This window comes from Oryctolagus cuniculus, chromosome 17 (genome assembly GCF_051225735.1).
Source record: "Oryctolagus cuniculus isolate XC-2025 breed Fujian yellow rabbit chromosome 17, ASM5122573v1, whole genome shotgun sequence".
In the NCBI taxonomy this organism is placed as follows: domain Eukaryota; kingdom Metazoa; phylum Chordata; class Mammalia; order Lagomorpha; family Leporidae; genus Oryctolagus; species Oryctolagus cuniculus.
In genome coordinates, this window is record NC_142883.1 from 4,053,499 (window position 1) to 4,069,340 (window position 15,842).

A 15,842-nucleotide genomic window follows, 5' to 3' on the forward strand; every position below is an offset into this window, starting at 1 on the left:
GCAGCAGAAGATGGCTCAAGTCCTCAGGCCCCTGCACCCACGTGGGAGACCCGGAAGAAGCTCCTGGCTTCAGATCAGCTCAGCTCCAGTTGTTGTAGCCATCTGGGGAGAGAACCAGAGGATGGAAGACCTCTCTCTCTCTCTCTGCCTCTCTGTAACTCTGTCGTTCAAATAAATAAATAAATCTTTAAAGACATGCCCCAAAAGAAACTAAAAAAAAAAAAAACCAGAGAATATAACACAAGCATAAAAATTAAACTCTTTATTTCATTGTCATATTTCATTCTTAATGCTGAAAATTCAAAAGACAACCTTAACATTATCCAGTCATCTAGAATCCACTGAGATAAGACATTAAATAGACAAAAAAAAGTAAAAACATGACCTGGAAAAAAAAAAAACAGTTGCATGGAGAACTTAAAATGACAATCCAGCACACAGCCAGGGGTGCGGCCTCACGCTGCTTCTCCCCTTCACACCAATCACAAGGAACCCACCCGCGTGGCGAGACGCTGCGCCCTCCCTGGGTCACACACCCAAGGCACCGGCAGGGGCTGCTCAGCCTTGTTCTGCCGGCGCAGCCTGGAGGCTGGGATGAGCCAGGGAGCACGAGGGACCCAGTTCTCGCCTTCAGTGTAAGCCCCAGTGTGTCAGGAAGCCTTGCAAGGTGGTCCCCATCTGCCTGCCTCCCGGCACTGGGACCCCTGAGTAACCCCCTGCCTTGCAGTGTGGGCTGGAACGAGCGATGTGCATCTGACAGACAGAATACGGGAGCGACAGGCGTCACTCTCGGGCTGAAGGTTAGAGTGGCTTCTGCCTCGCTCTGATGAGGACAGCTGTCGTGCTGAGTGGCCCAGAGGACACCTCCATGTGACAAGGAACAGAGGCCGGTATTCAGCAGCGGCCATAAGCTAAGACTCTTAATACAACGTGGGGAGAAGTGACTCCTGCCAACAGGCTGAGCAGCGAGCCCCAGGAGCCGGCCAACACCCAGGCTGGGCCTGAAGAGGAACCGTGGGCCGAGGGCCCAGCTCAGCCACTCCCAGGTTCCTGACCCGCAGACCCGCGGGCTGAGATGGGTGCTGATGTAAGCGGCTCAGTGTCAGGGGAAATCCGTCACACTGCACGAGACCACGAGAGCACCCGCACAAACACGACAGTGTTCAAGACACCGCGAGCCACTGCGCCAGGTCCCAAATCTCATGTGCTGAATTCTTACAGAGTCAACCAAGCCATCCGAGGGAAACCAACACCCCACAACCCAGCACAGGAGAGCCCGGAACTGCACACCAATGGAGGCTGCGACTCTGACTCCCCAACAAAACCCCAAGACCGCGCTCCCCTGGACTCCGGGCTCGTCACACCTGCGAGCCAACTACACAAGTCCCAGATCATAGCAGATGAAAAAAAAAAACTCAGGCACCACTTGCCCTCTGGGCTGGATTTATCTGCCAGAGCTCCTTGCCTGTGCAGGTAAGCATTACTCTTGGACAGGCCATCCAGAGGAGGACGAGTGGTGCCCGGTGGAGGAGGGGAGTGACTGCTCATAGGCAGGGGTTCTCCCTGGGCCAGGAGAATGTTCTGGAACCAGGCAATGATGATGGTGGGCCAACTTTGTGAATATAACAAAAAACCATCCACTTGAAGAGTGAATTTCAAGGTTTCCAAATTTAATCTCAATTCCGAGCACATTTTAAGCAAGCTCACAGGGAGAGAGTGAAGCATTTAAGCGCCTCCCCAAGCGGTCACGTTCTGTTCCGACACAGGAGGACACAAGCGGACGTGTGGCACGCAAACGACGCGGTCCACCGCCGCAGCTCAGAGCCCGGCACGGGTCGGTCTGGGGATTTCTTTTCTGCTTTGCATCTTCCAGGAGAATTTACTAACAGAAGTTCTCCCCTGGTTAAGTGCTTGATTCTTAAGTGTGTTGTTTGCTCCTTTATAGACATTAGGTTCAGACAATTTTTATCTCATTTATACTTCTTGAGTTGGCCGCCTCCTGCCATGAAGTACCCTGCAAGGGAACTTGTGAACAGTTTTGGAGGAGGAAGACATTCTTTCAAGGGTGGGACTGCATTTTGCATCTGCTGTTTATTTAAACGTCATTCCCGGATACACACGCGCGGTGGCACAGCTGCCTATGGCGTGGTGAGGCGCACTGCACGCCCCACAGGCACCCCCTGGGACACACGGCCCTCCTGGGCTCTGAACGAACAGTGCAGAGGAGACAACATTTACATGATCAAAAGGAACACGGGACAGACGGAGTGAAGAACAACGGTCAGAACAATGGCAACTGGCAGGGCAGGTTCCCCTTGTTCTACTTTAAATAGCTAATATCTGTAAACTGGACGCCAGCTCTGGCAGGTTCAACAGTCGCAATTCCATGATTTTCCCTACCGCACATCATCCAACATCCTGCACACACCACAGGCAGCTTCCTCCGCCAGGCTCCGCATCCGGCTGGATCCGTGAAGACGCTGCCTCCCCTCGCCGGCACCCGGTCAGATGCTCCGGTAGTCAGAGCCCCGGGCCACAATGGCCGCAGCGTCCCATTCCACGGTGAAGAAGGAAATCGTCCCAAAGAACCCAAACGTCACCATGACCAGGAGTTGCCAGTGAAGGAGAAGGTAGTTGCTGTAGAAGAACGCCACGGCTGCGCATATAGACTAGGAGCAGAGAGCACACGTCACAGACGGCACAGGGACCCCCGGGAGCACACGTCACAGGAGGCACACAGGGACCCCCGGGAGCACACGTCACGGAAGGCACAGGGACCCCCGGGAGCACACGTCACAGGAGGCACACAGGGACCCCCGAGAGCACACGTCACAGGAGGCACACAGGGACCCCCGAGAGCACATGTCACAGACGGCACAGGGACCCCCGAGAGCACACGTCACAGGAGGCACACAGGGACCCCCGGGAGCACACGTCACAGGAGGCACACAGGGACCCCCGGGGAGCACATGTCACAGGAGGCACACAGGGACCCCCCTGGAGCACAGGCAGCCGCGGCTGTCAGACCCCAAGCTGTCTGGCCCGAGCGCTTCCCTCCCTCCTGCATCTGTCACCAACTCAGACATGCACCACGGGCCCCCGACAGCGGGGGGGGAAACCAAGTGAGCTACCACCTCTGCTACTGGAAACCGAACTCCGGAAAACCAGAGCAGTGACGGGTGCTACAGAGTGGGAAATGCGCTCGTCTCTGACGCTGAACGGAACCCTGGCGGCCAAGGGAGGCGGGCTCCGCTCTGCGCGGTGCAGACCAGCACGCGAGCTTACTCTACACACGCAAGGAAGAGCGCAGAGGTCACACTGCTCGTGGCTGCTTAACTGCACTCACAAACCCTTTTAAAGGACATCCTGGGCTGCCACTGGAAAACCACAATACCAGCGCCCAAGGAAGGCAAAGCACAAGAAAGCACCTGCCGTCCACCCAGTCCGAGGCGGTTACCTGCACAAACTTGAAGACGGCAAAGGCCGGCGCGCTGTCGTCCGCGTAGAGAAAGCCCAGGATGCTCAGCAGCTGGGTGTTGAAGCAGCTGTCACCCAGCCCTAGCAGGAAACTGCAGAGAATGGCCACTTCCTTGCTGCAGGACGCAGGAGCACAACAGTGACCGCCAGAGACAAAGAGCGCCCACGGAGCGCCCCACCGCCCCGCGCCACGGGAGTATCCCACCATCCAGCGCCCACGGAGCGCCCCACCGCCCCGCGCCCACGGAGCGCCCCACCGCCCCGCGCCCACGGGAGCGCCCCACCGCCCAGCGCCCACGGGAGCGCCCCACCGCCCCGCGCCCACGGGAGCGCCCCACCGCCCCGCGCCCACGGGAGCGCCCCACCGCCCCGCGCCCACGGGAGCGTCCCACCGCCCCGCGCCCACGGGAGCGCCCCACCGCCCAGCGCCCACGGGAGCGCCCCACCGCCCAGCACCCACGGGAGCATCCCACCGTCCAGCGCCCACGGGAGCATCCCACCGCCCCGCGCCCACGGAGCGCCCCACCGCCCCGCGCCCACGGGAGCGCCCCACCACCCCGCGCCCACAGGAGCGCCCCACCGCCCCACCGCCCACGGGAGCGTCTCACTGCCCAGTGTCCACGGGAGCATCCCACCGTCCAGCGCCCACGGGAGCGCCCCACCGCCCAGCGCCCACAGGAGCGCCCCACTGCCCAGCCCAGCCCAGCGTGCACTACAAAGCTCAGCACCAGCGCTCACCAAGAAGGAATGCGCGTGCTAACACACACAGCTCTGGCCTAGTAACTCCGTGGGGAGCAAATACTGTTTTGGGGGCTGGGTTCCCGCTGGATTTGGGATCCAGACACCAGTGTCTGGATCTATAATGAAGCTGAGCGCTCAGTGCAATCAGCCGGTGTCCTCAAAGTTCACAAGGCTCCCCGGAGGACTGAGCGGACAGCCTGGCTGGAGACGCCCCGCGCTCCAGGCCCGACCTTGCGGCACTTCACTGCTCCATAGACGACACCACCCATCACGTCAGACACCGCCACGCTCCTTCATTACAAAAGCGACCTTGGGAAGCTCCCTGGAGTCCTGTTACAGCTCAGCCTGCCCCCACCAGCACTCGACAGGCGGCCTCGGGGAGATACAGGATCCCCTCTCCACCGAGGACAAGCACCAGCCACCCGTCCTCAGGCTCCAGGGAAAGGGCGCTCGGTTACCTGGATCTGATGTAAGCGCTGCTGCTGGTTCCCTCCGCGGGGGCGATGGGGGCATCCGCGGGCATGTTGAGGAATATCAAGTAGAAAGCTACAAAGTGCACCAGGACGCCCAGCAGCACAACGGGGTTTCTGCCAAAACGACTGTTCTTGCTCAGCAGGCCGAAGAGGCTCCCACCTAGGGAGCGAGACGGCGAAAGCGTCAGCCGCGTTACTGGCCCGCGACGTAGCCTCGCTGGCCCAGAGCTGCAGCAAGGCAGACGCGTCCCCAGCGACGTCAACACTCCCGCCCTCGCGGGCGCTGATGACCCAACGCCACCACCGCAGCGAAAGCTGAGCTCCCAAATCACCTGCATCCACCCAGAGACACTCGCGTTACTGCCTCTCTGTGGATCAGTCCACCCCATGGTGTGACAAGGAGCACACAGTCAACAACGGTCCCCACGTTTCGTGGCTGAGCTAAGGCACTGCCCTGAAAGACGATCCCTGTGAAATCTCAGAACACGGGCAAGCACAAAGGGCGACAGGAAAACCCAGGGAGGTTCAACCATCAGGACACTAACACGTCTCAAGAGTGAAAGAGAAGTAACAGCAAGAGCAGAAGAGACGACCTTTCCACCCCAAAGGGACGAGACCAGGGGGCTCTCTCTGCCTTTAACATCCTTGAAGAGTGAGGCAGGCACCTGGTGCAGCCCAGGTCGCCCCTCGGGAAGCCGACGACCCATACGGAGGATCTGGTTCAAGTCCCGGATGCTCGGCTCCTGCTGATGCGCAACCAGGGAGGCGGCAGGTGATGGCTCAAGTACGTGGTTCTAAGCCACACATCTGGGAGCCTGGACTGGGCTCTGGGCCTCTTTCGGCCTGGTTTGGGGAATAAACCAGCAGAAGAAAAATCTGTCTGTCCCTCTCTCTGCCTTTCAAATAAAATGAACTTTTTTTTTTTTTTTTTTTTTTTTTGGACAGATAGACAGTGAGAGAAAGACAGTTAGGTCTTCCTTTTCCGTTGGTTCACCCCCCAAATGGCCGCTACGGCTGGCACACTACGTTGACCCGGAGCCAGGAGCCAGGTGCTTCCTCCTGGTCTCTCATGCGGGTGCAGGGCCCAAGCACTTGGGCCATCCTCCACTGCACTCCCGGGCCACACCAGAGAGCTGGCCTGGAAGAGGAGCAACCGGGACTAGAACCCGGCACCCGACCAGGACTAGAACCCGGGTGCCGGCACCGCAGGTGGAGGATTAGCCTAGTGAGCCCCGGTGCTGGCCAAAGGAATAATTCTTAAAAAAAAAAAAAAAAAAAAAAGTTACTAGCATGTAAGGAAGCAGGAAAACAGGACCGGCAGTGAAAGAATCAGCGAATTCTCCCCTGACCCATCAATCCCATTCAGGGACACGCCCAAGAGGAGGAAACTCCGCGAGGAAACAGTCCCAGCAGACTCAGCCACAGTGGCCCAAAGGCGGAAGCATCTACCGTCTGTCACATGCTGACAGTGTATGTGGTGCCTGGTACAAAGCACACTTCAGATATTGCTACACACAGTGAATGTGGTGCCTGGTACGAAGCACACTTCAGATATTGCTACACAGTGAATGTGGTGCCTGGTACGAAGCACACTTCAGTTATTGCTACACAAAGGGACAGTTTTGCTACATGCTGTAACACAGATGGACCCTGAAAGCATGCTAAGTAAAAGAAGCTGGACACGAGAGGCCACGTTTTACACTGTACATGCGTGTACTGCCATGTGCACATGTATGTGTTGCCTCATGCTGTCCAGTGAAAGAGCCAGACAAGAGCAGCCACCCACTGCTGTGAGTACAGCACTCCCAGGTTTCGGTTTATCTAACACCATTCCCCACGGGAGGAAGCAGGAGCCTCTGGGGAATGGCTGATTCCGGGCTGGGGTCAGGGTAAGCGTGAGATAAACCTGCTGACCAGATAGAAAGAACTGCTCAATAAATGGTGGGGCCACGGACGCCTGCTCGAAGGGTGCCCACTGCTCAAAGCCGGGATGACCGGAGCGCCAAAATAATTAAGTGCAGTACCATGAGCAATCAACCTTTGGGACAAAGAGCGAGTCATGGGTCCAAACAAATAATAAAAATACACAGGGCTGAAAGGCAGAACACCAAGGGCCACCTGTGGATGGCACGCTGGAGGCGGGGCCGCCTTGCTGTGGAAGTCCTGGTGGAGACGGAGCTCAGCGGCTGAGCCGGGGGAGTTCTGCCGGGCAGCAGGGTCTCTGCACGGCTCCAAGCACCTGCCCACAGAACGCTTATTGGTGGCCGGGCGACAGTTAAAACACAGCAACTATACAGCAGCGACATCAGGCAACACCTTGACCTTGACTAAAATTAACATTGCCCATGAGGGACGGATGGGCATTGCATGTCTCCAGACAGGCTGTCCTGCCACAGACACAGTGTCACGTGGGCAGTATCCCTGATGAGAAGCGTAACTTCTGCCTAATCACAGGGAGGATAAAACACACAGCATGAGGAACACACATTTTCAGAGGCAGCAGCCGTATTGAAAACTGTCCGGGCCATAAAAGACAAACTGTGGAAGCATTCTGCATCAGCAGAGACAGGACAACCGATGCAGCATGTGACCAGACTAAACCGGGACCAGCAGAGGGACGACACGGGACACGGATGAGAAATGCTGCAGCTGACACCTGCACTGTGATAACACGAGCGAGCACTCGGCCTGGGAAACACAGGCAGAGTCCCTCCCAGTGCCCTGGAACCAGATGGCACACGCCACCAGGCCCTGGTCGTCCACCGTCTCCTGAGGCTTCAAGCTTCTTTGCCTTGCCTGGATGACTGCAGACCAAGCACTCATGAGAACTCACCCTGCCATCAAGGAAATGGTGTATGGGGTCCTTGCTAATGACCCTCGGGCGGTCCCCTGGTCCTCTATAGATAAAATCTCGAGAACTGGTCTTGTCTGGAAGTTGCTTTTTGGCTCAGGAACCCCAGGTCCTGAAGTAAGGAGCACTGCACACAGCCCCAGGACTGACCAGAGACCACCAGGCCACCATCAGAATGCCCAAAAGCACATGATGGTCTCCTATCACTGACCAATCAAAGGAAGGCCGTAAACACTGCAGACCAACCAGAACTCCACAGGAGCTGAACAAGCACCGCTCAACCCCAACTCAATGCATAAGAGCCCTGACCCTTAACTTCTCAGGGACCCTGGGAATTAAGCCACAGCTGCCATTCTCTCAGCTCTGTGTTTTGTAAAACACAAAGCTACCTTTTTTTTTTTTTTTTTTTTTGACAGGCAGAGTTAGACAGTGAGAGAGAGAGACAGAGAGAAAGGTCTTCCTTCCGTTGGTTCATCCCCCAAATGGCCGCTACAGCCGGCGCACTGCACTGATCTGAAGCCAGAAGCCAGGCGCTTCTCCTGGTCTCCCATGGGGTACAGGGCCCAAGCACTTGGGCCATCCTCCACTGCACTCCCGGGCCACAGCAGAGAGCTGGACTGAAAGAGGAGCAACCGGGACAGAGCCCGGACCGGGACTAGAACCCGGGGTGCCGGTGCCACAGGCGGAGAATTAGCCAAGTGAGCCGCGGCGCCGGCCAAAGCTACTTTCTTTCACCACCGCAATGCCAGCGATTGGCCTGCTGCACACTGGGACAGCAAGCCCAGGCTGGGGCTGGACAGCAGAAATGGGGGTGTTAAATAGCCACGAGATGTGTAATCCTCTCTTGTGCTTCAGAAGATATAAATCAGATGAGGGGACTTCAAAGACTTCCTGAAGGGATGGGCATTTGGCACAGTGGTCAAGAAAGCTGCTTGTTCCTCACTGGGGTGCCTGGGAGTGAGTCCCAGGTCCGCTACCGGTTCCAGCTTTCTGTTGGAGCGCACAATGGGGGGCGGCACGTGACAGCTCATGCAGTTGGGTCCCTGCAGCCAAGCAGAAGACCCAGACTGAGCTCCAGGCTTCAGATGGCTAGCATCAGCTGCGGTGGGCGTTTAGGCAATGAACCAGGCGACGGAAAATCCGTATGTTTGTTTTTGTGTGTCTGTCTGCTTTTCAAATTAACTCATTAAAATTCATGAAAAAAAGTGAAATTTACTGTTTTTTTGTTACAAAACTTTTGAAATCATGTGGTTTCTTAATAATATATTCCATAAACCTTTTTGAGGACTCCTTGTACATGAGAAAGTCAACAAGAGAGAGAACAACTGATAAATGTAAATAAGGGAAAATATTAACAACAGGTGAATATTGGCTTCTTTTTTAAAAGATTTATTTACTTATTTGAAAATCAGGGTTATAGAAAGAGAGGAGAGGCAGAGAGAAAGAGAGAGAGAGAGAGAGAGAGAGAGAGAGGTCTTCCATCCTCTGGTTCACTCCCCAATTGGCCACAACGGCCTGAGCTGTGCCAATCCGAAGCCAGGAGCCAGGAGCTCCTTCCAGGTCTCCCACGTGGGTGCAGGAGCCCAAGCACTTGGGCCATTTTCCACTGCTTTCTCAGGCCATGGTAGAGAGCTGGATCGGAAGTGGAGCAGCCAGGACTCGAACCAGTGCCCATATGGGATACCGACACTGCAGGTGGTGGCTTTATCCATTATGCCACAGTGCCAGCCCCATGAATATTGTTAAAGAATATTCAGGCATTCTTGCTTTTTATCTTTGCAATTTTTTGTAAATTTGCAAACAAAACAAAACAAAAAAACACTCAGCAGGCTGCCTATTTGGTAAGAGCGTGTTTCTTGGGCCCAGCGCGGTGTCTCAGCAGGTTAAGACTCCAGCCTGCAGTGCCAGCATCCCATATGTGTGCCAGTTTGAGTCTCAACTGCTTTACTTCTGATCTGGCTCCGGTAATGCACCTGGGAAGGCAGCAGAGGATGGCCCAAGAGCTTGGGCTGCTACATGCATGTGAGAGACCTGGAGGAAGCGTCTGGCTCCTGGCTTCAACCTGGCCCAGGCCTGGTTGTTGTGGCCATTTGGGGAATGAACCAGTGGATGGAAGCTCGCTCTGTCTCTCATTCTCTCTCTGTGTAACTCTGATGTTCAAAATAAATAAATCTTTAAAAACAATTACATGCATATATAGATAACAAAGTGCACTTCTTCACGGCTGGGCTTCTGGCAGAGACTCCGTGCCGTGCACCAGACTCTCCCTGCACGATGTCACCTCGGCCAAGGCTCCACCCACCCCTTACACACTGGTGACTCCCAGGGCAACCTCTACCCACGTGTCCCTCCCGAGCACCCGTCTGTACCCCACCCGCTTACCCTGACGCGTCTCCACCTGGCCCCTCCCTGGTGTTTCAACACACCCAGAACCCCTTTCAGGAGGCTGCCTCAGACCCGTCTCCTACAGCAGCTCCTTCATCCACCTGGTTCAGTCCGACTCCTCACCAACCAGGTAGCAAGTCCTGCGGAGCCCACATTCTGATTACTCACTCCTGTCACTCACTGAACCCTGACAGACAGACACCTGGGCCTGTCTCAGGGCTGGCACCAAAGCAGGCAGCGACAACACCCAGGCCGCTGTCCCCCTAGTGTTTACCATTGTCTGAAATTCCAGCTTTCCTGAATTTTTACTGTATTTTTCCCAAGAATATAAACTCTACGCGGGCAGGTCTTTTTGTCTGTTTTGCTGACACAAGGAATTCTCAGGTACCTGGTGCACCGGTCAGTTCCTGATGTCTGACGGAGCCTGCCATGTGCTGCAAGGGCGGGGCAGGCCTCTGTCCTGAGGGACAACCAGTGCAGTGGGACACCAATACGTGTGTCAGGGCTTTGCCCGCAGCTCCTGGCAGAGACCCCAGACCCTTGGGATTTACCTGATCACAAGAGTATCTTTCCAACCACGCCTGAGTTTATGCTAAGGAGGTGACCACGGGGAGGGAGGGAACGGCTTCGGAATGGAAGCTCCTTGGAAGGCACCAAGCCCAACAGACGACTGGACTTTTGTCCCTCCTCGCGTGGAAGGGGGAGGAGCTAGAGGTTGAGCCCCTTGTCTAACAGCCAATGATGTCACCATTCGTGTCTACAGATTGAAACCACCATGACTGCTCAGCAGGCCAGGGAGCCTCCAGGGCTCCCCACACTGGGAGGGGCGCACCCCATGCCAGAGACTCCTGCACTGGGACCCTTCACACCCTGTCCTGTGCTGTCCTGTGCATCTTCACCCAGGACCTGACTGCAGTCTGCAGGGGGCCGTCTGGGGCTGGGCCTTTAGGCCGGGGAGAGTGAAGAGTGGGGGGGGTCACTGCTTTCACCAAGCTCCTGCACAAGCTCCCAACAGACCAGACTAAGAATCACAACGGAGTCACCCGTGCCAGAGCTCCAGTCACCCAACGGAAACTAAGCTGTCCTGTGGCCTTCTGAGAGGTGAGAGAGCAGTGAAGAACCTCAGAGGCCAATTCCAGCCTGCACGACAGTGCCGTTCCCCTGACATCTCTTCAGTCACTAAAGTAACCCGACCCGACCCGACGGTACCAAGCAGCTGTTTTCTGCGGTCTGTCTCCACCTCCCCACCTGACAAGGGAAGTAACTCTGAACTGACCTTTCTCCCGCCGTTAGCCCTGCTGCCTATAAAGCCAGCCCGCTCTGCTCAGCTCATCAGAACACCTATCACAGAACCAAGCACTGCCAGACGAGACACAGCAGAAGCCGGCTGCGGGCTGTCGGTCGTGGTTTTGTCCTGATGCCAACTCCACACTCAGTGCGAGAGAGTCAAGGGACAAGGACTCGGGGATCCCTCTGAGTGCTTTAGGAGGAAAAGCAGGAAGATCCCACGTTCCCCTAGCTGTGGCTTCCATCTGGGTATCTCGCAAGTGTTTTATAGTTTCGTTTTTTAGAATAGTGATAATAGAAAAGCAAAACACCTGTTTGGGTAAAAGCAAGTAGGGAAAACAGAAATTCAAGACACTTAAAGTTTCCATTTTAACTACAACAATCCAATCTACAACGCAGACATGTTTGTAAACCCACCTAAAATTTCTCCAATGCCGATAAAAATGCCAGAAAGTCCAATGAGGCTTTTCTCTTCTGTTCCAAATTTATTTACAGCTCCGATACAGGTCCCATACACGCCAGAGAAGAAAGTCAGCTCCAGACCTGGGGAGAGAACCAGAGCTTCCTGGAACACCCGCATTCTCCTTTCCCTGGATTCCCTCCCGCCTAGCAGTATCTGAGCGTCTACACATGAGACAAACTCATTCACACTCGCAGCGCGCTCCCAAGTATGGCACACTTTTTACTGAGGGGACTTGAAAGAGGTCATGAGAAGACAGATAATCTACATTTCCCAAGAACCTGAAGATCCTGTGTAACTGAGGAAATGGAATTAATCTACCCCCAATGCGTATGAAGCTCCAAACCCCCAAACACAGCGGTATCTGAAGGTACAGATGGTGGGTGGTCATCAGGCCCAAGAGGGGAGCCCCGCAATGGTACCAGGGCGCTTACAGGAAGACACCAGGGAGCTTCCGGGCTCACCATCTCCCAGGCGAGGACAGGGAGGGAAGATGGGAAGAGAACCTGCAGCACGGCCACGCGGCCACCCCGATTTCCAGTCCCAGCCTCCAGCTGTGAGAGACCAGCCACTCCATGTGCGGCAACAGCCACAGCAGCTCCAACTGAGAACCGCAGGGTGGCAGCTGCCACACAGAGGGGACTTCCAGGAGTCTAGGAGGCCAGCGTCTGGCGCAGAGGCCGAGATGCTGCCCGGGACACCTGCGTCCCACATCGGAGAGCCAGCGTCCGAGTCCCTGCTTCACTCCCGATTTCAGTTTCTTGCTAACCCACACTCCGGGAGGCAGCTCCTGACAGCCCATGCACTTGGGTCCCTGCCACCCACGTGGGAGACCAGGACTGAGTTCCTGGCTCCTGGCGTGGCCTGGCCCAGCCCTGGTTGTTGCAGACACCTGGAGAGTGAACCAGCAGATGGGAGACCTGTCACTCTTTTTCTTTCAAATAAATAACTTAAAAAATTTTTTTAATACCAAAAGAAACTTATCCTCTAATTCCATTTCCCACGAACGTCTCATTTTTAAATTTTCACTTATTTATCCCCTGTAACGGCCTTGGCTGGAACCAAAGCTGGGAGCCGGGAACTCAACCCAGGTCTCCCATGCATGGGGGCAGAAACACAGTCTTTTTGGCCATCACTGCTGCCCCCCAGGGCCTGTGATACCAGGAAGCTGGAACAGAAGCCAGCGACAAGTGTCCAGCTCCGGCAGCCTGATGTCGTACGCAGGTGTTTGACCTACTAAGCCAAATACCCACCCTGCCACAAACTTTTTAAAGGATTTTATATTTATATTTTTATTTACTTGGAAATACAAAAAAAAAATCTGAAATCCATACATACAACCATTTCAGATAAAAATACATAACTCTTGGCCAGCGCCGCGGCTCACTAGGCTAATCCTCTGCCTGTAGCGCCGGCGGCACACCAGGTTCTAGTCCCTGTCGGGGCGCCAGATTCTGTCCCGGTTGCCCCTCTTCCAGGCCAGCTCTCTGCTGTGGCCCGGGAGTGCAGTGGAGGATGGCCCAAGTGCTTGGGCCCTGCACCCCATGGGAGACCAGGAGAAGCACCTGGCTCCCGCCATCGGATCAGTGCGGTGCGCCAGCCGCGGCGGCCATTGGAGGGTGAACCAATGACAAAGGAAGACCTTTCTCTCTGTCTCTCTCTCTCACTGTCCACTCTGCCTGTCAAAAAAAAAAAACAAAAAAAAACAAAAAAAACAACTCCAACAAACAGCCTTCCTTCTGTTCAAACCTGTCACTCTGCACGCAGACAGAGGATGCAATTACCATGAATTTGCAAGAGTGCACGCTAACGTGCTCATTATCGTTATGAATAGCTCTCCAGCGGAACTGGCATTCTTACTCCTACTGGAAAAACAACACTCTCCACTGCTGCTTAAAGGCACAACGCTTTCATTGAATCCTTTTTCCTAGGAAAAGGAAACGCCCAAGATTTCAGTGAAATAATTAGGGTACAGCAGTAGAGGGCCTCTATCCCTTTACGCTGTCAAACCTTAACTGTGGGTTTCAGACGCTCAACAGTTACTCTTTCTCCTACAGAAGCCGTGCACCTGAGAGGCACACACACAACGGCAGTCGGCCGCCGGCACACGACAGCACCACGGGGAGGAAACGGGGCCTCCCATTCCTAGACCCAAGAGCTGTCCCTGCTGCCAGATTACTACCTGCGGTCTATTTCACTATAAACTACCTCAGTCCTCATGGTTACAGGGATGAATTCAGTCTCGTCCTAAAACCTCTGGGCCCAGTGAGCCCTGTGCCCTGGTCTCCCCGTCGCGGCCAGGACCCTTGCTCGCTGCGTTGGAGCCAGCTTGTGCTCTGCTGTCACCAGACTGCAGGGGAGATGACGCTGGGCCAGATCCAGGCCCAACCTCTAAAGTCTGGTGCGAGTCCCTGTCGCTCCTTTTTGGAGCCTTTGGCCACTATCCTGAGGCCAGATCTCTCAGAGGGGTCACGAAGGTGAGCAGAGGTCCTGAGACTACACGGACAGCAAAAGTCAGAGAGAGAGAGAGAGCAAGCCCTAGCCTTGCACGTGACCCCGACAAGGAGCCAGACAAGCGACTGAAGCCATCTCGGAAGCTCCAGACCCAGAGACCTTCTTTTAAAGATTTTATTTATTTGAAAGGCACAGTTACAGACAGAGACAAAGAGATCGTCCATCTGCTCATTCACCCTCCAAACGGCCACCACGGCTGGGGCTGGGCCAGGCGGGAACTATGATCTTGGAACTCTATCTCTGTCTCCCACGTGGGTGGCAGGGACCCAGGCACTTGGGCATCCTCTGCTGCTTCCCCAGGCGCATCAGCAGGGAGCTGGATTGGAAGTGGAGCAGCTGGGGCTCGAACCTGCACTCACAGGAGATGCTCACGTTGCAGGCAGCAGCTTAAACTGCTGCCCCACAACCTCCTGACAATATGCCACAAGACCCCAAGTGACCGCATCAGAAAGCCATGCAGAGGCCAGCGCCGTGGCGCAGTAGGTTAATCCTCTGCCTGTGGTGCGGCATCCCATATGGGCGCCGGGTTCTGGTCCCGGCTGCTCCTCTTCCAATCCGGCTCTCTGCTGTGGCCTGGGAAAGCAGTAGAAGATGGCCCAACTGCTTGGACCCCTGCACCTACATGGGAGACCCAGAGGAGGCTCCTGGCTCCTGGCTTCGGATTGGCATTGCGACCATTTGGGAAGTAAACCAATGGAAAGAAGACCTTTCTCTCTGTCTTTCTCACTGTCTGTAATTCTACCTCTCAAATAAAAAAAAAAAAAAATTAAAAAAAAAAAAAAAAAAGAAAGCCATGCAGCTGAGTTCCGTCAAGGCACAGAAATATGCAGAATAACCACACAGCTACTGCGTTCAGTCTTACTGTCATTACAAAGCAGCAGGAAACCAAGACGCAGTTCCATTACCTGTGTACGCGGTTGTAATACTCAGAAGGAGCATCTCCTTGGTGACACATAACTTAAGAGACTTTCCTAAAAAAAAAAGAAAGAAAAAGAAAAAAAAGTACTTAGCATATTTAAATTAACTCAACCAAAATTCTAAAACATTTCTTTAACCAAAACATCCCTTTATCAATAATGCCAGTCAACAAGTCCTTTGGGACAGAGGGTAAACGTTTCATATTAAAATGCTTAAGATGGGAACTCCATCTGCTCCGTAAACAAAAATGTTGATTCTAAGGGTTTAAATGTATTGTAGAACTGCATTTTGTTCAACACATTTTCCAAATCTTTAAACAAACAAACAAAACCGAGAGAGAGAGAGAGAGAGAGAGCGCGCGAGCGAGCGGAAACGCGTCAATGGGCATGACTGAAGGTTGGGCTGGGCCGTCCCGTCCCATGCTGGTTGGTCAAGCGCTGACTTCCCTAAGGAGCTGGCTGGCCCGCAGCAGCTCTGGGACTGGACTCAAGGTCAGGATCCCCAGGGGAGCTTTCTGGCCACACAGAAGCTGGGGCCCCTCCCCCCCAGGCCCAGATGCTGCCCGGGGCCTGAAACCTGAGTTCTGCAGATTTGTTTCTAACCATTTCCACGTCTGTTTTCACACTGATCAACTTAGCATAACTTTGCAACGGAAAATGGATTTCTCAAAACTCGACATTTTAACCAAGTTGTCTGAACTGTTTGAACCTGCTCATGTTTCGCAACTTAAGGATCA

The 15,842-nt window shown here is 54.7% G+C and overlaps 1 protein-coding gene across 5 annotated transcripts in view; it reads right to left on the minus strand.

Annotated features, from left to right (window-relative positions):
• Nucleotides 1–247: 247 nt before the first annotated feature.
• Nucleotides 248–15,842, minus strand: part of MFSD11 (major facilitator superfamily domain containing 11) — a 32,063-nt gene continuing 16,468 nt past the window's right edge. For 4 of the 5 annotated variants that reach the window (XM_089317889.1, XM_002722922.6, XM_089317888.1 and 1 more), the window contains 5 exons: nt 15,094–15,159; nt 11,632–11,757; nt 4,677–4,851; nt 3,458–3,593; nt 248–2,669 (listed from right to left, as the gene is read on the minus strand). In XM_089317889.1, the coding sequence (XP_089174015.1) occupies nt 2,505–2,669; nt 3,458–3,593; nt 4,677–4,851; nt 11,632–11,757; nt 15,094–15,159 (668 nt within the window). In that variant the 3' untranslated portion in view covers nt 248–2,504. The remainder of the gene's footprint in view (nt 2,670–3,457; nt 3,594–4,676; nt 4,852–11,631; nt 11,758–15,093; nt 15,160–15,842) is intronic. The other variant, XR_016224041.1, reaches the window with a different exon arrangement.